This window comes from Bombina bombina, chromosome 2, assembly GCF_027579735.1.
Source record: "Bombina bombina isolate aBomBom1 chromosome 2, aBomBom1.pri, whole genome shotgun sequence".
Classification (NCBI taxonomy): Eukaryota; Metazoa; Chordata; class Amphibia; order Anura; family Bombinatoridae; genus Bombina; species Bombina bombina.
In genome coordinates this window covers 364779864-364803927 of record NC_069500.1, presented here as the reverse complement: position 1 = coordinate 364803927, position 24064 = coordinate 364779864, and the positions used below count along the sequence as shown (strand labels likewise).

General features: G+C 44.1%; 1 protein-coding gene across 1 annotated transcript in view; it reads left to right on the top strand.

The window, feature by feature from the left end:
- MPHOSPH9 (M-phase phosphoprotein 9) overlaps positions 1 to 24064 on the top strand; it is an 855600-nt gene that overhangs the window by 312306 nt on the left and 519230 nt on the right. The window contains exon 6 of the mRNA XM_053699773.1: positions 15642 to 15759. Coding sequence (XP_053555748.1) covers positions 15642 to 15759 — 118 coding nt within the window. The remainder of the gene's footprint in view (positions 1 to 15641; positions 15760 to 24064) is intronic.

Sequence of the window (24064 nt, the reverse complement as noted above, 5' to 3'; positions counted from 1 at the left end):
CTTGCTCGTTACAGACAAGGCTGGAAACCTAACCAGTCCTGGAACAAGGGCAAGCAGGCCAGGAAACCTGCTGCTGCCCCAAAGACAGCATGAACCGAGGGCCCCCGATCCGGGACCGGATCTGGTGGGGGGCAGACTCTCTCTCTTCGCCCAGGCTTGGGCAAGAGATGTTCAGGATCCCTGGGCGCTAGAGATCATATCTCAGGGATACCTTCTAGATTTCAAATTCTCTCCCCCAAGAGGGAGATTTCATCTGTCAAGGTTGTCAACAAACCAGATAAAGAAAGAAGCGTTTCTACGCTGTGTACAAGATCTGTTATTAATGGGAGTGATCCATCCGGTTCCGCGGTCGGAACAAGGACAAGGGTTTTACTCAAACCTGTTTGTGGTTCCCAAAAAAGAGGGAACTTTCAGGCCAATCTTGGATTTAAAGATCCTAAACAAATTCCTAAGAGTTCCATCGTTCAAAATGGAAACTATTCGGACAATCTTACCCATGATCCAAAAGGGTCAGTACATGACCACAGTGGATTTAAAGGATGCTTACCTTCACATACCGATTCACAAAGATCATTACCGGTATCTAAGGTTTGCCTTCTTAGACAGGCATTACCAGTTTGTAGCTCTTCCATTCGGATTGGCTACGGCTCCAAGAATCTTCACGAAGGTTCTGGGTGCCCTTCTGGCGGTACTAAGACCGCGAGGAATTTCGGTAGCTCCGTACCTAGACGACATTCTGATACAAGCTTCAAGCTTTCAAACTGCCAAGTCTCATACAGAGTTAGTTCTGGCATTTCTAAGGTCGCATGGATGGAAAGTGAACGAAAAGAAGAGTTCTCTTTTTCCTCTCACAAGAGTTCCATTCTTGGGGACTCTTATAGATTCTGTAGAAATGAAGATTTATCTGACAGAAGACAGATTAACAAAGCTTCTAAATGCATGCCGCGTCCTTCATTCCATTCAACTCCCGTCAGTAGCTCAATGCATGGAGGTGATCGGCTTAATGGTAGCAGCAATGGACATAGTACCCTTTGCACGTCTACATCTCAGACCGCTGCAATTGTGCATGCTGAGTCAGTGGAATGGGGATTACTCAGACTTGTCCCCTACTCTGAATCTGGATCAAGAGACCAGAAACTCTCTTCTATGGTGGCTTTCTCAACCACATCTGTCCAGGGGGATGCCATTCAGCAGGCCGGACTGGACAATTGTAACAACAGACGCCAGCCTACTAGGTTGGGGCGCTGTCTGGAATTCTCTGAAGGCTCAGGGACAATGGAATCAGGAGGAAAGTCTCCTGCCAATAAACAATCTGGAATTGAGAGCAGTCCTCCATGCCCTTCTGGCTTGGCCCCAGTTAAAAACTCGGGGGTTCATCAGGTTTCAGTCGGACAACATCACGACTGTAGCTTACATCAACCATCAAGGAGGGACAAGAAGCTCCCTAGCAATGATGGAAGTATCAAAGATAATTCGCTGGGCAGAGTCTCACTCTTGCCACCTGTCAGCAATCCACATCCCGGGAGTGGAGAACTGGGAGGCGGATTTCTTGAGTCGCCAGACTCTTCATCCGGGGGAGTGGGAACTTCATCCGGAGGTCTTTGCCCAAATACTTCGACGTTGGGGCAAACCAGAGATAGATCTCATGGCGTCTCGCCAGAACGCCAAACTTCCTCGCTACGGGTCCAGATCCAGGGATCCGGGAGCGGTTCTGATAGATGCTTTGACAGCACCTTGGAACTTCGGGATGGCTTATGTGTTTCCACCCTTCCCGCTGCTTCCTCGATTGATTGCCAAAATCAAACAGGAGAGAGCATCAGTGATTCTAATAGCGCCTGCATGGCCACGCAGGACTTGGTATGCAGATCTAGTGGACATGTCATCCTGTCCGCCTTGGTCTCTACCTCTAAGACAGGACCTTCTGATACAGGGTCCATTCAAACATCAAAATCTAACTTCTCTGAAGCTGACTGCTTGGAAATTGAACGCTTGATTTTATCAAAACGTGGTTTTTCTGAGTCGGTTATTGATACCCTGATACAGGCTAGGAAGCCTGTTACCAGAAGGATTTACCATAAGATATGGCGTAAATACCTATACTGGTGCGAATCCAAAGGTTACTCCTGGAGTAAGGTTAGGATTCCTAGGATATTGTCCTTTCTACAAGAAGGTTTAGAAAAGGGTTTATCGGCTAGCTCATTAAAGGGACAGATCTCAGCTCTGTCCATCTTGTTACACAGGCGTCTGTCAGAAAATCCAGACGTCCAGGCCTTTTGTCAGGCTTTAGCTAGGATCAAGCCTGTGTTTAAAACTGTTGCTCCGCCATGGAGTTTAAACTTAGTTCTTAACGTTTTACAGGGTGTTCCGTTTGAACCCCTTCATTCCATTGATATAAAATTGTTATCTTGGAAAGTTCTGTTTTTAATGGCTATTTCCTCGGCTCGAAGAGTCTCTGAGTTATCAGCCTTACATTGTGATTCTCCTTATCTGATTTTTCACTCAGACAAGGTAGTTCTGCGTACTAAACTTGGGTTCTTACCTAAGGTAGTCACTAACAGGAATATCAATCAAGAGATTGTTGTTCCATCCTTGTGTCCAAATCCTTCTTCAAAGAAGGAACGTCTTCTACACAATCTGGATGTAGTTCGTACCCTCAAGTTCTACTTGCAGGCAACTAAGGATTTTCGACAAACGTCTTCCCTGTTTGTCGTGTACTCTGGTCAGAGGAGAGGTCATAAGGCTTCGGCTACCTCTCTCTCCTTCTGGCTTCGTAGCATAATTCGTTTAGCCTATGAGACTGCTGGACAGCAGCCTCCTGAAAGAATTACAGCTCATTCTACTAGAGCTGTGGCTTCCACTTGGGCCTTTAAGAATGAGGCCTCTGTTGAACAGATTTGCAAGGCTGCAACTTGGTCTTCGCTTCATACTTTTTCCAAATTTTACAAATTTGACACTTTTGCTTCTTCGGAGGCTATTTTTGGGAGAAAGGTTCTTCAGGCAGTGGTTCCTTCTGTATAATGAGCCTGCCTATCCCTCCCGTCATCCGTGTACTTTTGCTTTGGTATTGGTATCCCAGAAGTAATGATGACCCGTGGACTGATCACACATAACAGAAGAAAACATAATTTATGCTTACCTGATAAATTCCTTTCTTCTGTTGTGTGATCAGTCCACGGCCCGCCCTGTTTTTTAAGGCAGGTAAATATTTTTTTTTAATTATACTCCAGTCACCACTTCACCCTTGGTTTCTCCTTTCTCGTTGATTCTTGGTCGAATGACTGGGAGTGACGTAGAGGGGAGGAGCTATATGCAGCTCTGCTGGGTGAATCCTCTTGCACTTCCTGTTGGGGAGGAGTTATATCCCAGAAGTAATGATGACCCGTGGACTGATCACACAACAGAAGAAAGGAATTTATCAGGTAAGCATAAATTATGTTTTTCCCCTTCTTGTTCCTTTAAGAAACTGTTCCCCATTCCTCAGCTCGAGCTGTGGAGGACTGTCCCTAAGGTGGATGGCGCCATCTCTACGCTCGCGAAGCGGACGACTATTCCTCTCGAGGATAGTTCATCGTTTAAAGAGCCCATGGATAAAAAGTTAGAAAACATGTTAAGGAAAATGTTTCAACACACAGGGTTTGTTTTTTAACTGGCAGCAGCTGTAGCCGCGGTTGCCAGAGCTGCGACATATTGTTGTGAATCCCTGTGTGATATGGTCGAGAGGGATACTTCCATCGACGAGATACAGGATAAGATTAAGGCGTTGAAGGTCGCCAATTCTTTCATTTGTGACGCCAATATGCAAATTATTCGCCTGAACGCCAAGTTTTCAGGATTCTCCGTTTTAGCTCGCAGGGCTCTCTGGCTAAAGTCTTGGCCTGCGGACATGACCTCTAAGTCAAGGCTGATGTCCCTGCCTTTCCAAGGAAAGATTCTGTTCGGTCCAGGATTGGATTTGATCATATCCACGGTTACGGGAGGCAAGGGAGTTTTCCTACCGCAGGATAAGAAGGCTAAGCCTAAAGGATCTACTTTTCGTCCCTTTCGTGTGGACAAGGCACAGCACCAGCAGCCTGCCGTGAACGCAGATCAGTCCAAGGGAGCATGAAAGCCTGCTCAGTCTTGGAACAAGTCCAAGCAGAACAAGACGCCCGCCAAGACAAAATCGGCATGAAGGGGCGGCCCCCGATCAGTCCTCGGGCCAAGTAGGGGGCAGATTGTCTCAAGTCTCCGAAAACCTGTTTGCAGGATGTTCAGGATCCTTGGGTTCTGGAGGTTGTCGCCCCGGGTTACAGGATAGGATTCAGGTCCCATCCGCCATGGGGCAGGTTCCTCTTGTCAAACCTGTCTTCAAGACCGGAAAAGAGAGCAGCCTTTCTAGAATGTGTGAGGGATCTCTCCTCTCTAGGTGTTATCGTACCAGTACCCCAAGCAGAAAGGGGTCTAGGGTACTATTCAAATCTTTTTGTGGTTCCAAAGAAGGAGGGCACGTTCCGCCCGATTCTGGACCTAAAGTGTTTAAACAAGTTTCTGGCTGTTCCATCGTACAAAATGGAAACTATCAGGTCTATTCTGCCCCTAGTTCAAGAGGGACAGTTCATGACGAAAATAGACTTAAAGAATGCTTACCTTCATGTTCCAATTCACAGGGACCACTTCCAGTTCCTAAGATTTGCGTTTCTGGACCAACACTTCCAGTTTGTGGCCCTTCCCTTTGACCTGGCGACGACCCCGAAAGTCTTCATAAAGGTTCTGGGGGCGCTTCTTGCAGTGACCAGATCCAGGGACATTGCTGTGGCGCCCTATTTGGATGACATCCTAGTCCAGGCGCCGTCGTTCAGCACCGCAGAGGATCATTTGAGAGCTCCTCTTTTATTGTTTTAATCTCACGGTTGGAAGATCAACTTGGGAAAGAGTTACCTGGTTCCCAGCAACAGGGTGGAGTTCCTGGGCATGATAATAGACTCTATGTACATGAAAATATTTCTCACAGATCAACGACGCAGGAAGATTGCGTCCACCTGTCTTGCCCTTCAGTCGTACTCCAGCCCTTCGGTGGCTCAGTGTATGGAGATGATCGGGCTCAGGGTTTCCAGCATAGACGTCATCCCTTTCGCCAGGTTCCATCTCAGACCTCTTAAATTTTTCATGTTGAGACAGTGGAACGGCGATCATTCAGATCTATCTCAGCGAATATCCATGGATGCTCGGACCATGGACTCCCTATCTTGGTGGATCCGTCCAGAGCATCTGTCCCTGGGGACATCCTTCCTGAGACCGTCCTGGAAGATTGTGACCACGGACGCCAGTCTGGCAGGATGGGGAGCTGTTTTGGGTGCCAGATTGGCACAAGGAAAATGGACCCGGGAGGAGTCTCTCCTTCCGATAAATATTCTGGAACTTCGAGCAATCTACAATGCTCTGAGGGAGTGGCCTCCTCTGGGGTCGTTTGGCTTCATCAGATTCCAGACCGACAACATTACCTCGGTGGCTTACATCAACTACCAGGGGGGAATGAAGAGCTCCCTAGCAAGGAGGGAGGTGTCTCGGATTTTGGAGTGGGTGGAGTCCCACAGCTGCTCGCTCTCAGCGATCCACATTCCAGGTGTGGACAACTGGGCAGCGGACTTTCTCAGCAGGCAATTCTTCCATCCGGGTGAATGGTCTCTTCACCCGAAGTGTTTGCAGAGATTTGTCTCAGATGGGGAACGCTGAGATAGATCTCATGGAGTCCAGACTCGATTGCAAGCTACCCCGATATGGGTTGAGGTCGAGGGATCCCCAGGCAGAGCTGTTAGATGCCTTAGTGGTGCCTTGGGGATTCAGCCTAGCTTACTTTTTTCACCGTTACCACTTCTACCTCGTGTAGTAGCACGCATCAAGCAGGAGTGAGCTTCGGCCATCCTGATTGCTCCTTTGTGGCCGCGGAGGACGTGGTTTGCGGATCTGGTGGGGATGTCATCCTCTCCGCCATGGCCAATAGAGGTTTTTCTGAAAGTGTGATTGACACTCTAGTTCAGGCAAGAAAGACAGTCACTCGTCGCATCCACCATGAGGTGTGGAGGACTTACTTGTCCTGGTGTGAGAAACACGAATATCCGTGGCACAAGGTGAAGGTATCCAGGATTCTGTCTTTTCTCCAAGAAGGTTTGGAGAAGGGTCTTGCTGCCAGTTCCTTAAAGGAACAGATTTCGGCTTTATCAGTCTTGTTGCACAGGAGACTCGCTGAGCTTCCTGACATTCAATATTTTGTTCAGGCTCTGTCTAGAATCAGACCTGTCTTTAGGCAGTCTTCTCCCCCATGGAGCTTAAACTTGGCACTTAAAGTGAATGTAAATTTTGATGCTAAAGTGCTAGGTTTTTAAAAATTCGATTAAAAACAGGGGCACTTTAATTAATCAAAATTTACATTTCTCTCGTGTTGTGAAAAAATACTTACCTTTTAATATTGACAGCTGCTCCAGCTTCCTCCGCCCGTCGCAAAGCCTCTTCCTGGGTCTAAAATGAGAAATCCCCCAATCATGGCATTGAATCAGACACTGATTCCCCCGGGGGGGGGGGGGGGTGGGAGCCGTGATTGGAGGATGACCGATCCATCATTTCTGACGTCTGAAATGACTTGCGAGGACCGGGGGAAGCTGAAGCGGCTGTCAAGTTTAAAAGGTAAGTATTTTTTCACGACGAGTGAAATGTAAATTTTGATGAATTAAAGTGACCCTGTTTTTAATCAAATTTTTTAAAACCGGGCACTTTAGCATCAAAATTTACATTCACTTTAAGGTATTGCAGAGGGTTCCGTTTGAGCCTATGCATTCTATTGACATTAAGATTCTGTTCTGGAAGGTTCTCTTTCTGTTGGCCATTGCATCGGCACGCAGAGTATGTGAGCTGGCTGCCTTGCAATTCGAGCCTCCTTATCTGGTCTTTCATGCGGATAAGGCTGTTCTTCGCACCGGTTTGGGGTTTCTTCCCAAGGTGGTGTCTAACCGTAACATCAATCAGGAAATAATTGTTCCTTCTTTGTGTCCTAACCCTTCTTTTAAGGAGAGGTTACTTCATAATCTGGATGTAGCTCGGCCTTAAAGTTCTATCTTCAGACTAATAAGGATTTCAGACAGTCTACATCTCTTTTTGTGGTGTATTCCGGGAAGCGCAAGGGGCAGAGGGCCTCTTTTACTTCTTTGTCCTTGTGGTTGAGGAGCTTGATTCGCTTGGCCTATGAAACAGCGGGACATAAGCCTCCTCAGAGGATCACGGCTCATTCAACTAGAGCTGTGGCTTCATCTTAGGCCTTCAAGAATAAGGCCTCTATGGAGCAGATTTGTAAGGCAGCTATCTGGTCCTCCTTACACAGCTGTTTTTGGGAGAAAGGTTTTACAGGCTGTGGTGCCCTCAGATTAGGGTCCGCCTTTTACCCTCCCAGTTTCATTCAGTGTCCTCTAAAGCTTGGGTGTATGTTTCCCACAAGTAATGAATGAAGCTGTGGACTCTCCTCCCCTTTAGATGGAAAACATAAATTATGCTTCCCTGATAATTTTATTTCCATCGTGGGGAGGAGAGTCCACGGCTCCCACCCGTAACTCCGGTGGGCGGACCTAAATTTAATTTATCTTCTGGCACCATTTATACCCTGATAATTTTATTTTCATCGTGGGGAGGAGGGTCCACGGCTTCATTCATTACTTTTGGGAAATAAAAACCTGGCCACCAGGAGGAGGCAAAGACACCCCAGCCAAAGACTTAAATACCTCCCCCACTCCCCTCATCCCCCAGTCATTCTGCCGAGGGGACAAGGAACAGTAGAAAAAATATCAGGTAAGTTTAATTTGTTGTTTTTTTTATTTTGAAGTTAGGGTAGGATTGCTCTGATCTTCCATCAGAATCTGGGTATAGCTGTACTCCACGTTAGTCGCTTCACCAGGACTGTGGTGGCTTTATAGCAATTAGGAACTTGTAAAGTGTGCTTTGCTGCGTTTTCCTAACATGTTGCTGCCCTGGTATAGAAAGCCTGAGTAGGTTTACTCTGTCTTTCTTTTTTACACAGGTCTCTGTGAGGAGCGGCATCCTCTCATACTTTGTGAGTCGCCTGACTGCCGGACAGCTAGAATGCAGTGTGTTGGTGCGGCGGGATGAAGCGCAATATTTGCGCACTTCATCTCCATGCCTTTTTTGTGTCGCCGTCTCCTTTTCCAGTATGGAAAAGCGCCTTCTTGGATTGTGAATTCAGTTGCGATAACCCAGCCTCGTTCTCAGAACGGAGCGGCTTTACTATCTTGAACAGCTCTGACGTCTTAGAAGGATAGTTCTGTGTCAAGCAAATACGTAGTTTCCCTAATCAGTCTCTGCCTCTGTAGTTTTATGAACGGCAAGGATTGTATAGAGATACATTTCCCAAATCCTCTCTGGGGCTTTTTAGACTTATGTTAGTCTTGCTGGTATTTTATCAGAGCTTGGGGAATATTCATGCTTTTATTTCCAAACCGTGTATTTAAATATCCCAATGCCAAAATACTTATGCCTACAGATGGATTGGGCAGAACTATGCTTGTTTAACAAATTACACATTCATATACCTTGGTTTAGGTTAGATTCCTTCACTCAAGGAAATATTCCATAAGCCCAATAAATAATTGTCTTTTGCTAAAGAATGGAACAGAGATCTGTTCCTAACTATATATTTGTTTTTTAATTATTATTTTTTTTAGCAAGTTTCTATAATCTTAAAGTGACCGTGTCATTTTATATATTTCAAAATATTTTTAAAAGAAGTTATTTTAACCTTATGTCTCCCTGGATGATGCTGTTTGGGCTTTGTCACAGCTTTCTCCTCAAACGTCCTAAGCCCTTCTCTGGCGTCTCATGCAGTGCCCTGTGGTTCCTCTCAATCTCCTGGAATAGTTATTTGCTTGCAGAATGGTCTGCCCAGGTGTCTTCTGATATCTGTGGCATTATCTGCCTTTTGTATCTTAAAGTGAAATTGCAAGAGGACAGTTGATAAATCAGAAGGTTTCTGCTCCGCTTGATACACGTATTGACCTCCTTATAGTCTTATAAGGGGTATAGGCGGTAGCATCCGAGGGTTAAATCTCCAATTCGGACAGTTTAATTCCTTCATCTGATGATGAAGTAGTTCTCTTCAGATTCAAGCCTGAATACCGTGGGTATTATTTATGTTGGTTGGGCCACCTGGTAGACTTCGACTCCCTGTCGTTGTCAATCTTCAAGAATCTAGTTACTTTTATATATACTAGGATTCGTCTGTTTAAAATGTTCCTGTTCTCGTACCATGCTAGGAGACATTTCGCAGGTATGGGCAAGGAGCTCTTTGTCCCCATCTCCTGTCTGTCAGAAGCTGTCTCCTTTAAATATCATGGCGACTTAAAGGTTCCTAATCTAAGAACCAGGAGACAGAGGTTCTAATCCAGTACAAAGCTTCTGCTCTGCAATCATACACATAATCTGGTGTTGTTTTTTATTAAAATTGCTATTCTGGTTGAGAGATTTTCGATCCATATAAAAGGATAGATGCTCTTTTAAGGTTGAAGTTTCTCATGGACTTGGGCGGCATCCGTTGAGTGAGACACCTTGTTTGATTCCAATCTGGAGGACTCCATGTAGAGATCCAGGACAGAAAGGCTGTTGATTCTGTGGCTCTTCTGCTTTGTCCCCCAAGCAGGAGCAGTTGAAGTTCTCTTGGATACCCACTTAGTCTGGAAAAGGGGGAAGTAATTAAGGAAGCCGCAGCTAATTCTCATCCAGCAGGAATGGTTTACCTACGTGCAAGGATTGGGTCCTTTGGGGAGCAGTCTATCTCAGCTTTTCTCATCCCTGGATACGAGATGTCCTAGATTCCTAAAGGACCATAGATTTAGCTTTCCAGGGTTACGAGTTTATATTCAACCCCTTCCTCTCAGGAGCAGGTTCCACCTCTCAGGATTAGCTGTAGCATGGATAAGAAGAGAGGCGTTTTAGAAATATGTTCAGGATCTCCCTATCGGGGAGTGATTGTTCCAGTTCTTGATAAGGAACAGGGTTTAGTTCTTTCCCAAGGGGAGATCAGGCGTAGTGGTTAGCTACTCCGCTTCTGAAGCAGTAGGTTGTGGGTTGGAACCCAGGTAAAGCTACTGCTTTCTTATCCGGAATGTACTTCTGGTGACAGCTTACATTCTTAAGCAGACTATTTATACGTCCTTCAAGATGGAGACTTTCGCTCCATTCTTCCTTGGTGCAAGAGGGGCAGGTTTTATCGTCCTTTGACCTAAAGGATGTGTACCCTCAGGTTTCTATTCAAGGGGATCTTCTCAGAATCTGAGTTTTGCCTTTTCGGCCAAACTTTTTCAGTTTGTGGTTCAACAATGGCTTTGCCACAGCTCACAGAGTTTTTTAAGTTTTCTGGACCGCCTTTTTGGGCAGACGACATCTTTCTACAAGCAAAATCTTATTCAGAGATTTTGTTGGCTTCTTCGTTCCACGAATGGAAGGGGAGCTGGAATAGGGCTCCCTTGTTCCAACTACAAGGGTAGTTTACGTTTTGTTTCTCTTCAATGAAATTCTACCTGATGAAGGTCAGAAAAGCGAAAATCCCTTATTTTGCTTCTCTCTTCAGTCTATTTCTCAGACTGTGGAATGGAGATTATCGGGATTGTCTTAGAGAAGTTCAGTCAACAAGAGTCTCTCCCGGTGGTGTTTTTATCAGATACTTCGGTCTCAAAAATCGGAGACTTTCCTTGAAGTTTGCGACTACGGGCACCCCTTCATCATTTGGAGTTGAGAGCATTTTTCAATTCCCTGAGGGTTTGGCTTCAGCTGTCCTTAGCCCAGTGTATCTGGTTCTTGTCAGGCAACATAGCCTCTGTGGAGTTCCCTTGTCATGAGGGTAACAGTTTCTGTCTGTCTACCATCCACATTTCTGGAGTCGACAATTGAGAAGCAGATATTTGAGCAGACAGACTTCCCATCCCGGGGAGTGGGAACTCTACCCAGGAGGGTTCTCTAGGTAACAGCCAAATAGGGGTTATCAGTATTGTATCTGATGGCGTCTCATTAGAACTCCTAGTTTCGTCAGGTCCTTCTTATGGATGCTCTGGCAGTTCTTTGGAACTGCAGGTGGGCATTTCCTTTTCTCTGTTTGTTCTCCTTCTGCTAGTCATTGTTCAGATCAGGTAGGAGAGAGCATTGGTGTACCTAATAGTTCCTGCGTGGTCTCGCAGGATCTGGTAGGCGGATCTAGTACAGATGTTGCCTATACCTCCGTGGAATTTTCCGCTAAGGAAGGATCTGCTGACTCAGGGGTCCTTACTTCATCCAAATATTGTCTCTCTGAAGCTGATTAACTAAGAGTGGGTTTTCCGAATCGGTCATTGAGACCATGATTGGGCTTGTAAGCCTATCACTAGAAAGACTTCATTAAGACAAAAAGCCTCTGGTGGCTTCATGAAAAGTCATTGAGATACAACCTGAGATACCTGAGTTCAAGTTCCGATGGGGGCATGACACTATATTTAGGATCCCAAGAATCTTATCAGGGGTCAGTTTTTGCTCTGTTCTTTCTGCTGCTCAAGTGTTTGGCGGACGTGCCGGATGTACAATCCTCATCAGGCCCTGGTCAGAATCAGGCCTGTGTTTAAGTCAGTTTTTCCTCTTGGTAGCTTTAACCTTGGTTTTTAAAGGTTTTACATCAGGCTCCGTTTGATCCTATGCGTTCCAAAGATATTAAGTTGTTATCTTGGAAAGTTGTGTTTCTTATACTATGTCTTCTGTTTCGGAGGGTTCTGAACTCTCAGCTTGCGGTACGTTTCTCCTTATCGCCTATTTCGGACAGAAAAGGCGTTTTTTTCCTACCAAGTTTGATCTTATCTTAAGGTTGTTTCGGACAGAAATTTTAATCCGGAAATTGTTGTTCCTTCTCTCTGTCCTCATCCTTCTTCTCATTAAGAACGCCTGTTGCACAACTTCGTCTTTGTGCAGGTCCTTAATTTTAATCTACAGCTACAAGGACCTCGTCAGAACTCTGTATTGTTTGTTGATTTTCTGGTCCTGTCACTCCTCTTTCTCTCTGGTTGAGGAGTGTTGTTTGTAGGGTTTTCTGTGAGCCTTTCAGCTCTTCTCTCTATGGAGGTGGCTTCTTCTTGGGCCTTTAAGATCGAGGCCTCTCTCTATAATTTTTTTCTTAATTCTGTAAAATTGTTATTTTTGCCTCGGCTGAGGATTCCTTTGGGAGAAAGGTTCTGCAAACAGTGGTGCCTTCTGTTTAGGTTACCTGTCTTGCCCTCCCGTATCATCTGTGCCTCTAGCTTGGGTATTGATTCCCAACAGTAATTGATGATGATCCGTGGACTCACCGTGTCATTAGAAAGAAAACAAAATGTATGCTTACCTGATAAATTTATTTATTTCTTGACACGGTGAGTCCCCGGCCCTCCCTGTTTTTCAGACCGTTTTTTTATATAAACCCTCAGGCACTTCTGCACCTTGTGTGATTTCCTTTCTCTCCTTTTACTTCGGTTCGAATGACTGGGGTTTATGGGAAGGGAAGTGATACTTAACAGCTCTGCTTTGGTGCTCTTTGCTGCCTCCTGCTGGCCAGGAGTGATATTCCCAACAGTAATTGATAATGATCCGTGGACTCACCGTGTCAAGAAAGAAAGAAATTTATCAGGTAAGCATACATTTTGTTTTTTCTTAGTATTTCTTAGGATTCTAAAATAAATATTATTTGGAGTTATGAACTTTTTATTTTTACTGGATTTTTTCAGGTTTATTTCCTGTTCTTTATGTGTTCTTACTGACATCTGGTGTCATTGATGTTTTAAACGCCCTGTCACTTTTGCTTTAAATACTATTTAGGTCTAAGAGTGCTTCGTCCTCATTTAGAATTTGTATCTTTATCATTACCACTGGGTAATTATAGTTATTTGATGAGTTCTCGGTCTGGACCTGTTTTTTTCTCAGCGTTATTTTGTCTTGCAAACTCATATTAATGTGTATTTATTATTCTCTAACAGAGATCCAGTTTATCTTTTACTTAGTTTTTTTTTCTTCTTGCATTCCAATGGGTTATCTCCGGTCCCTCTCTCTAAGGGGGGCCTAGGATTTTGTTCCCAAAAGGTATTTGTCTTTCTGAACAATCTTCTTTTTCTTTTTGTAAACCTGCCATTTTGTCTGGCCATACCTACAAAGACAGGAGTTATCTGGTTCCCAATGGAGGAATTGGTCCTCCAGGGTCTAGATTATGTCTCTATGATGATCCTCCTGACAGATTTAAGAAACTCCAGTCTTCTCTCGGCTTGTCTCTCCCTGCAATCCTTGGTACGCCCTTCAGTGGCTTGTGCATGGAAGCAATTGGTCTCATGGTGGCCTGCTTGGACATTATTCCTTTTGTCTGCTTCCACCTGAGACCTCTCCAACTGGGTATTCTCAGTCAATGGAACGATGATCTGTCTCAGCAAATCGTCCTAGACATCCACACATGAGAATTTTCTCCTGTTGGCTCTGTAAGAATCATCTTTCCCAAAGCATAAAAATTTTGAGACCATCCTGGGAGTTTGTGTCTACAGATGCCAGCCTCTCAGGCTGGGGAGCTGTTTGGAGTCCCTTAAGACCTTAGGGATTCTGGTTACCGGAGGGATTTGTCCTTCCGATAAACTTCTGAAGCTGAGAGCTATCTGCAATGCTCTCAAAGCATGGCCGCATCTGAGTTCTGTTAGATTTCTCAAATTTCAATTTGACAAAATATCTTCTGTGGCTTACATCAATCCTCAAGGAGGAACAAGGAGTTCCCTGGCGATGAAAGAAGTCTCTTGTATTCTTCAGTGGACGGAGTCTCTCAATTGTCACTTTTTGATCATTCACATTCCGTAAGTGGACTATCTGAGAGGGCAGGCATTCTGTCCAGGGGAGTGGGCTCTTCCTCCAGAGATGTTCTCGAATATATACCTCGGGGGGGGGGGGGGGGTTCCGGATATAGTCCACATGGCTTCTCGCCTCATTACCAAGCTGCCCAGATAGATGTCCCCTCTGACAGTACTGGTGGTTTCACTAGCTGTTCCGTGGAAATTCTGTCAGCTTTTTCTGTTCCCTCCGTTTAGACCGCATCAAACAGAAGCAGTCCTTGGTTATCCTAATTGTTCCAGCTTCGCCGCTCAGGACTTGGTTTGCGGATCTGGTGAGTCTTCCGCCCCTCCATGGAAGTTGTCGCTGAGGAAGGACCTTCTACTTCAGGGTCCGTTCCTCCTCCAAGATCTAAATTATCTGTGTCTGACTGTGTGGAGATTAAAGCTTCGTCCGGTTTCAGAATTTTTTTTTCAGATAGGGTCATTGTCTCTGAGCCAGGTGCACAGCTAGTGGCTCGCCGGATCTATCATAAGGTTTGGCACTCCTATCTCTCTTGGTGCGAGTTCAAGGTTTTTGAATCCTTTTGCTTCTCCAAGAGGGTCTGGAGAAGGGTTTGTCTGATAGTTGTTTTTTTTAATGGGACAGATCTATCTCCTTTCAGTTTTATTGCTTAGAAAGTTAGCCAGTTTGCCAGACTTTCAGTCTTTGTTCAGGTCCTGGCTAGAATAAGGACTGTTGTTTTGCCTGTTGCTCCTCTCTGGAGCCTTAATCTAGTTCTTCGTATTCTGCAGCAGACTCCTTTTGAGTCTATGTATTCTGTTGATATACATTTTTTATCTTGAAAAGTTAGGTTTCCTTCCCAAGGTGGTTTTTAAACACAATATTATTCCGCAGATGGTAGTTCCTTCTGTCCTAATCCTTCTTTTCAGAAGGAGCGTTTGCTTCTTAGCCTAGATGTGGTTTGTGCTCTAAAGATCTATCTCCAGGCTACCATGGAGTTTAGTTAATCTTCATTGTTTGTAATGTATTCCGGTAGGTGCAAGGGCCTAAAGGCCACTGCAACTACTATTTTCTTTTTGACTGAGGAGTATCATTCATTTTGATTATGAGACAGCTGGACAGCAGCCTCCTGAGAGGATTACAGCTCACTCTAGCGTGCTGTTTCTTCTTCCTGGGCTTTTAAGATCGACGCTTCCATGGAACTAATCTGTAAGGCGGTCACTTGGTCCTCTTTGCATATTTTTTTTTTTTTTGCCTCAGCTGAGGCTTTTTTTGGGAGAAAGGTGCTTCAAGCGGTGGTGCCTTCAGTTTAGGTCCGCCTGCCTTTTGTTCTTTCCTCCTTGACCATTCTGTGTCCTCTCTGGCTTGGGTATTGTTTTCCCAACAGTAATTAAATGGAATCGTGGACTCTCCATGCGATTGGAAAGAAAACAAAATGTATGCTTACCTGATAAATTCTTTTCTTTCCTGGCATGGAGAGTCCACAACCCGTCCTTTTCTAATTTTAAGGCGGCATTTAATTTTATAATCTTCAGGCAACTCTATACCCTTGTGTTTCTCTTTCCTTATTCCCTCGGCTGAATGACTGGGGAGTATGGGAAGTGGGAGGGATACTTATGCTTTGCTGGGATGTATTTGCCTCCTCCTGGTGGCCAGGAGTTGAATTCACAACAGTAATTGAATGGATTCGTGGACTCTTCATGCCAGGAAAGAAAATAATTTATCAGGTAAGCATACATTTTTGTTTTTATAAGTGTACCTCTGTATTCACATTTATAAACAAAATCATTTTATTTTCTCTCCCCATTCAGTAAATCTTTAACAACTTGGGCACAGAAACTGAAGCAGAATCATAAGAAGTTAAACCAAGTAAATCCAGTCCATGCCCAACAAATACAGGCAAATTCTGAAAGTGATAGTGAGGGAAAGGTAAGCTCAAATTTATGCTGTATTGTGAATAAATGATTGGCCATGGAAAGTGTACATGGGCCATCATATATCTAACTGTACTTTTCTTTGGACACAACACACTCATTTTCTGTTGCAATGAGATTACATAATAAAGATTTCTCTTGTAAGGTGTATCCAGTCCACGGGTTCATCCATTACTTGTGGGATATTCTCCTTCCCAACAGGAAGTTGCAAGAGGACACCCACAGCAGAGCTGTCTATATAGCTCCTCCCCTAAGCCCCACCTCCAGTCATTCTCTTGCAACTCTCGACAAGAAAGGAAGTATCAAGAGATATGTGGGGAATTAGTGTAGTTTTACCTTCAATCAAGAGTTTGTTATTTTTAAACGGTACCGGCGTTGTACTGTTTTACTCTCAGGCAGAAATTAGAAGAAGAGTTCTGCCTGGAGGTTTGATGATCTTAGTGGTTGGTAACTAAGGTCCACTGCTGTTCTCACACATAACTGAAGTGTATGGGACAACTTCAGTTGGGGGAACGGTCTGCAGATTACCTGCTTTGAGGTATGTTCAGTATTTTTATTTCTAGAGAGATGAAATGAGTTCTAGAAATTGCTGACAGAGCCTTGTGTATTTGAGGTAAGCCTGATGCAGTGATTTAACAGTGACTGGGATCATGCTTACAAAACAGGGTAATATTCATGTTAATACTTATATTACTTAGTGACAAAACGTTTACATGACTTCATAAATAGGATGTTTTTTCTCTGAGGGAGATAACTCTTTATTTGGGGCCTAGTTTCCACATGGCTAATCAGATACTCCTAGGAGTACTTTCTTAAGGCATCAAAGAAAGTCAATGCAGCACCTGTGTCACAATACTGGGTAATGTTACTATATTATATTAAACTCACGTCAGTCCCACATGTATGCATAGGTGCCTTGAAAACTCTCTCCCCCATAAAATATATAAGGGTAGAGCTCTACAGAAAACCCATAACCAGGAACACCCTATTACACGCACAGAGCAGCCATCCCAAGCAGGTTTTCAAATCGGTACTGAAAGGCCAGTTCACTAGGGTAAAAAGGAACTGTACCAAAACTAGTGAACATTCCAAACACGAGATGGAATTGTGTGAAAAATTCCTCGAGAGGGGGTACCCCGAACAGGATATTATTAGGGCCCGGGATGAAGTAAGGGCCATAGAAAGGGCCAACCTACTCAAGGATAAATTCACAGAAAGTAATACAAAATCTGAGCAACTTACATTCGTGACCCAGTTCAGTAAACAGTATTACCAAATATGCAATATCATACGTAGACACATGTCCCTTTTAAAGTCAGATGATGATCTAACACATATTGCAGCACAGAAGTTGAGATTTGCCTTCAAGAGAGGCAAAACCATAGGAAACTATGTGGCACCTACACAATTGAAAACGGGTGAGACAAATACATCCTCTTGGCTTAGCTACAAAGGGGTCTATAGGTGCAGCTTTAGAAACTGCATAGCATGTAGTCATGCCAAATTGGGTAATATATTTAGAAGCTCTTACTCTGGTGAGACATTTGCACATAGAGCGCTCTTTAATTGTAGGTCAACTTATGCAGTATATCTTCTTAACTGTGATATCTGTGACATTCAATATACAGGACAAACGTCTAGACAAGTAAGGACTAGGATAAGGGAACATATTAATGACATCAAAAGGGGTATACTCACCACCCCCCTGGTGAACCACTTCAAGGTTAAACACAATAAAGATCCAGGGACATTATCATGGACGATCATTGAGGTTGTTGGTACAAACAACAGGGGAGGTGACAGGGACACCTTGCTTCTTAAAAGGGAGGTGTTTTGGATACACAGGCTGCACACCAGAATGCCCAAAGGGCTGAATTCTGAATATGACCTTATTAATTTCTGGTGTTAGCCTGTGTCCCCATATATATACAGGATTAATACTATATGTTATATTGGATGAAGTTTATATAGTTACAAAGGGTGAACTATAAACATTATAGCATACAGTTATCATAAATATTTCACTTAGACTAAGTCAGTCATCAAGTTCATTTTATAAAGGGTTTTATTATTAGTATTTGGGTAAATGCTATTGTTATTACCATTTTTTCAGCCTTTCCTTTATGTGGATTATCGTTCGATATCCTCAATTTAGATATTTTCAATACATGATAGATAGGTAATGATTGTTTTCATATAGAGCCACCAATTTTTGTAGTGGTACAACTGCACAAAATGCTAAGTAAGCAAGCGGATATATATGACTTATGTTAAACTAGCTATGTTTTCACATAAAGTAGTACATAATAACAAGATATATATTGAACCATTTTAATGTAGGCTCTTTGGTCATTATGAAAACAAATAAACTATCCTCATGTGTTTAAGTGGAAAATAAAGGGTTAACTTCCACACAGGGCAGTGTAAATTTACAGATTGACCTACAGGTGGAGGTGTGTATCAACCACGTGACAATTTTGTTTTTAACCTATCACAGGTGAACTGTTCTTTTATAAGGCAGGCATAACTCTTACCCTTTAGCTATGATTACGGCTTAAGCCGAAACATGTCAGCAATGGGGTACGTGGGTGACCACTTCTCCACCTAAAGCCCTGAGGTTTATGCTTTTCCTAACATCCGTTGTTGCATTGCATTTTATCACCTAATAAAGGACATTTGCATTTTTGAAAAACCTTCTGGTGCCTACGCTTTTCTTTTCTCTTATTGATACTTTCTTAAGGCCCCTCTGGCATCCAGTACATGGTGGGAGGGGCCTATTTTAGCACTCTAAATGCGCAGTTTTAATTCAGACTGAGACATCCAGCTTCCCTAGAGGAGTCTTCTGACACCTGAGGACCATTACAAGGGGTTTATTTCTGCACAAAATCGTATTTGAGGGCAGGTAGGAGCCTCAGCAGAGCTGTGGCAGGGTGCTCAACTGTCTTTTAACGTTTTTTAACGTTTTTAAATCCGGTTTGGGGCCTAAGGGGTTAATCATCCATTTGCAAGTGGGTGCAATGTTGCTTTAGTCCCTTACACACACTGCAAAAATTTCAAAGATTTTACTATATTTTTTCACTGTTTTGCAGTTTAAGTGTTAGTTTTTTTCTCTTAAAGGCACCGTAACGTTTTTGTTTAATTGCTGTTTCACCTTTATTAAAGTGTTTTCCAAGCTTGCTTGTCTCATTACTAGTCTGTTAAACATGTCTGACATAGAGGAAACACCTTGTTCAATATGTTTAGAAGCCATGGTGGAACCCCCTCTTAGAATGTGTGCCAAATGTACTGAAATTGCTATAAACTATAAAGACCATATTATGGCGCTTAAAGATTTATCTCCAGGGGATTCTCTGACTGAAAAAAGGGAGATTATGCCATCTAGCTCTCCCCATGTGTCAGAACCTATAACTCCCGCTCAAGTGACGCCAAGTACATCTAGCGCGTCTAATTCTTTTACCTTACAGGACATGGCGGCAGTTATGAATACTACCCTCACAGAGGTATTGTCCAAACTGCCAGGGTTACAAGGAAAGCGAGACAGCTCTGGGGCTAGAACTAATACAGAGCTTTCTGACGCTTTAATGCCTGGGTCCGATATACCCTCACAATACTCTGTGGGTGACATTTCAGACTCATGGAAGGCGTTACTTCAGTCTGATTCTGAAATGACAGCGTTTAAATTTAAGCTTGAACACCTCCGCTTATTGCTTAGGGAGGTTTTAGCGACTCTGGATGACTGTGAACCCATTTTGGTTCCAGAGAAATTGTGTAAAATGGACAAATACTTTGCAGTGCCTGTTTACACTGATGTTTTTCCCGTCCCTAAGAGGTTTTCGGAAATTATTACTAAGGAATGGGATTGACCAGGTGTGCCGTTTTCTCCCCCTCCTGCTTTCAAAAAGATGTTTCCCATAGATGCTGCCATATGGGACTCGTGGCAGGCGGTCCCTATGGTAGAGGGAGCAGTCTCTACCCTAGCTAAGCGTACAACTATCCCCGTTGAGGACAGTTGTGCTTTTCTAGATCCTATGGATAAAAAATTGGAGGGTCTCCTTAAGAAATTTTTTATACATTAAGGTTTTATTCTCCAGCCTCTTGCATGCATAGCCCCAGTTACTGCTGCAGTGGCTTTTTGGTTCGAGTCTCTTGAGGAGGCTCTGCAGGTAGAGACCCCGTTAGACGATATTCTAGACAGGATTAAAGCTCTTAAGTTAGCTAATTCCTTTATTTCTGACGCCATTTTTCAGTTAACCAAACTAACGGCTAAGAATTCAGGTTTTGCCATTTTGGCGCGTAGGGCGCTATGGCTTAAGTCCTGGTCAGCAGACGTTACTTCAAAGTCTGAGCTTCTTAACATCCCCTTTAAGGGACAGACCCTATTTGGGCCTGGTCTGAAGGAGATCATTTCTGATATTACTGGAGGAAAAGGTCACGCCCTTCCCCAGGATAGGTCCAATAAGTTAAGGACTAGACAAAATAATTTTCGTTCCTTTCGAAACTTCAAGAGTGGCGCAGCTTCAACTTCCTCTAATGCAAAACAAGAGGGAAATTTCGACCAGTCCAAACCAGTCTGGAGACCTAACCAGGCTTGGAACAAGGGGAAGCAGGCCAAGAAACCTGCGGCTGCCTCTAAGACAGCATGAAGGAGTAGCCCCCGATCCGGGACCGGATCTAGTAGGGGGCAGACTTTCTCTCTTCGCCCAGGCTTGGGCAAGAGACGTCCAGGATCCCTGGGCGCTAGAGATTGTTTCCCAGGGATATCTTCTGGAATTCAAAAGTTCATCTCCAAAGGGGAGATTTCATCTCTCACAACTATCTGTAAACCAGATAAAAAGAGAGGCATCCTTACATTGCGTTCAAGACCTACTGGTTATGGGACTGATCCACCCAGTTCCAAGAGAGGAACAGGGGCTTGGTTTCTGTTCAAACCTGTTTATAGTTCCCAAAAAAGAGGGAACTTTCAGACCTATCTTGGATCTCCAGATCCTAAACAAATTTCTCAGGGTCCCATCCTTCAAGATGGAGACAATCCGAACCATCCTCCCTATGATACAGGAGGGTCAATATATGACTACCGTGGACTTAAAGGATGCTTATCTCCACATTCCGATTCACAGAGATCATCATCAGTTCCTCAGGTTCGCCTTCCTAGACAGGCATTACCAGTTTGTGACTCTTCCCTTCGGCTTAGCCACGGCACCAAGAATCTTTACGAAGGTTCTAGGGTCCCTTCTGGCTGTTCTAAGGCCGCGGGGCATAGCGGTAGCCCCTTACCTAGACAACATTCTGATTCAGGCGTCGACTTTTCAAATCGCCAAGTCCCATACGGACATTGTTCTGGCCTTTCTGAGGTCTCACGGGTGGAAAGTGAACATAGAAAAGAGTTCTCTCTCTCCTCTCACAAGAGTTTCCTTCCTAGGAACTCTGATAGATTCAGTAGAAATGAAAATTTTTCTGACAGAAGTCAGGATATCAAAGCTTCTAACCTCTTGCCGTGCTCTTCATTCCACTTCTCGGCCATCAGTGGCTCAGTGTATGGAAATGATCGGCCTAATGGTAGCGGCAATGGATATAGTTCCGTTTGCCCACCTACATCTCAGACCACTGCAACTTTGCATGCTCAATCAGTGGAATGGGGACTACACAGATTTGTCTCCTCTGTTAGATCTGGATCAAGAGACCAGGGATTCTCTTCTCTGGTGGTTATCTCGGGTCCATCTGTCCAGGGGAATGAGTTTCCGCAGGCCAGAGTGGACTATAGTGACGACAGATGCCAGCCTTCTGGGCTGGGGCGCAGTCTGGAACTTCCTGAAGGCTCAGGGTTCGTGGACTCAGGAGGAAGCCCTCCTTCCGATAAACATTCTAGAACTAAGAGCGATTATTCAATGCTCTTCAGGCTTAGCCTCAACTAGCTGCGGCCAAGTTCATCAGATTTCAGTCGGACAATATCACGACTGTAGCCTATATCAACCATCAGGGGGGGAACAAGGAGTCCCCTGGCCATGATGGAGGTTTCAAAGATAATTCTATGGGCAGAGGTTCACTCTTGCCTTCTCTCAGCTATCCATATCCCAGGAGTAGAGAACTGGGAGGCGGATTTTCTAAGTCGGCAGATTTTTCATCCGGGGGAGTGGGAGCTCCATCCGGAGGTATTTGCCCAGCTGATTCAACTATGGGGCAAACCAGAACTGGATCTGATGGCGTCTCGTCAGAACGCCAAGCTTCCTTGTTACGGGTCCAGGTCAAGGAATCCCCAGGCAGCGCTGATAGATGCTCTAGCAGTGCCCTGGTCCTTCTGCCTGGCTTATGTGTTTTCACTGTTTCCTCTCCTCCCTCATCTGATTGCCAAGATCAAGCAGGAGAGAGCTTCAGTGATTTTGATAGCGCCTGCGTGGCCACGCAGGACTTGGTATGCGGATCTGGTGGACATGTCATCGTTTCCACCATGGACTCTACCGCTGAGGCAGGACCTTCTACTCCAAGGTCCATTCAAGCATCCAAATCGAATTTCTCTGCGTCTGACTGCTTGGAGATTGAACGCTTGATTTTATCAAAACGTGGTTTCTCAGAGTCGGTCATTGATACCTTGATTCAGGCTCGAAAGCCTGTCACCAGGAAAATCTATCATAAGATATGGTGTAAATATCTTCATTGGTGTGAATCCAAGGGTTACTCGTGGAGTAAGGTCAGGATTCCTAGGATACTATTTTTTCTCCAAGAAGGATTGGAAAAGGGATTATCGACTAGTTCCTTAAAGGGACAGATTTCTGCTCTGTCTATTCTTTTACACAAGCGCCTGGCTGATGTTCCAGACGTTCAGGCGTTTTGTCAGGCTTTGGTTAGAATCAGGCCTGTGTTTAAACCTGTTGCTCCGCCATGGAGTTTAAATTTAGTTCTTAAAGTTCTTCAAGGGGTTCCGTTTGAACCCTTGCATTCCATAGATATCAAGCTTTTATCTTGGAAAGTTATGTTTTTAGTAGCTATCTCTTCGGCTCGAAGAGTTTCAGAGTTATCTGCCTTGCAGTGTGATTCCCCTTATCTGATCTTCCATGCAGATAAGGTAGTTTTGTGTACCAAACCTGGGTTTCTTCCTAAGGTAGTATCTAATAGGAATATCAATCAGGAAATTGTTGTCCTAATGCTTCTTCAACGAAGGAACGTCTGTTACACAATCTTGACGTGGTTCGTGCTTTAAAGTTTTATTTGCAAGCTACTAAGGATTTTCGTCAAACATCTGCATTGTTTGTTGTCTACTTTGAAAGGGGAGAGGCCAAAAGGCTTCGGCAACTTCTCTTTCTTTTTGGCTAAGAAGCATAATCCGTTTGGCTTATGAGACTGCTGGCCAGCAGCCTCCGGAAAGAATTACAGCTCATTCTACTAGAGCGGTAGCTTCCACTTGGGCTTTTAAAAATGAGGCCTCTGTTGAACAGATTTGTAAGGCGGCAACTTGGTCTTCGCTTCATACTTTTTCCAAATTTTCCAAATTTGATACTTTTGCTTCTTCGGAGGCTATTTTTAGGAGAAAGGTCTTACAGGCAGTGGTGCCTTCCGTTTAAGTACCTGCCTTGTACCTGCCTTGTCCCTCCCTTCATCCGTGTCCTAAAGCTTTGGTATTGGTATCCCACAAGTAATGGATGAACCCGTGGACTGGATACACCTTACAAAAGAAAACAAAATTTATGCTTACCTGATAAATTTCTTTCTCTTGTGGTATATCCAGTCCACGGCCCGCCCTGTCACTTTAAGGCAGGTGTTTTTATTTTTTAAACTACAGTCACCACTGCACCCTATAGTTTCTCCTTTTTCCTACTTGTCTTCGGTCGAATGACTGGAGGTGGGGCTTAGGGGAGGAGCTATATAGACAGCTGTGCTGTGGGTGTCCTCTTGCAACTTCCTGTTGGGAAGGAGAATATCCCACAAGTAATGGATGAACCCGTGGACTGGATACACCACAAGAGAGAGAAATTTATCAGGTAAGCATAAATTTTTTTTTAAACAATTTTTTTAAGGCATGCATGAGATAAGAAACAATAGAATACAATAGTAATGAAATACAGTTATCATATAAAACATAATCCTTAAAGTGTACAATATATGTTCCTAACAAAGAAATCCAAGGACCTATTATATACATAGTATGCCTGATGCTCAATATACCTCCAGTATGACCCATGAGATCACTTTTGGACCTCATCAATAATTATTCAAGTTATTAAAGGTTATTTCCAACAAAGGAGACCACTTTTGGATCTCCAGTGACCAGCCTCATTTTATATTTTTATTTTTTATGGACAGAGAAA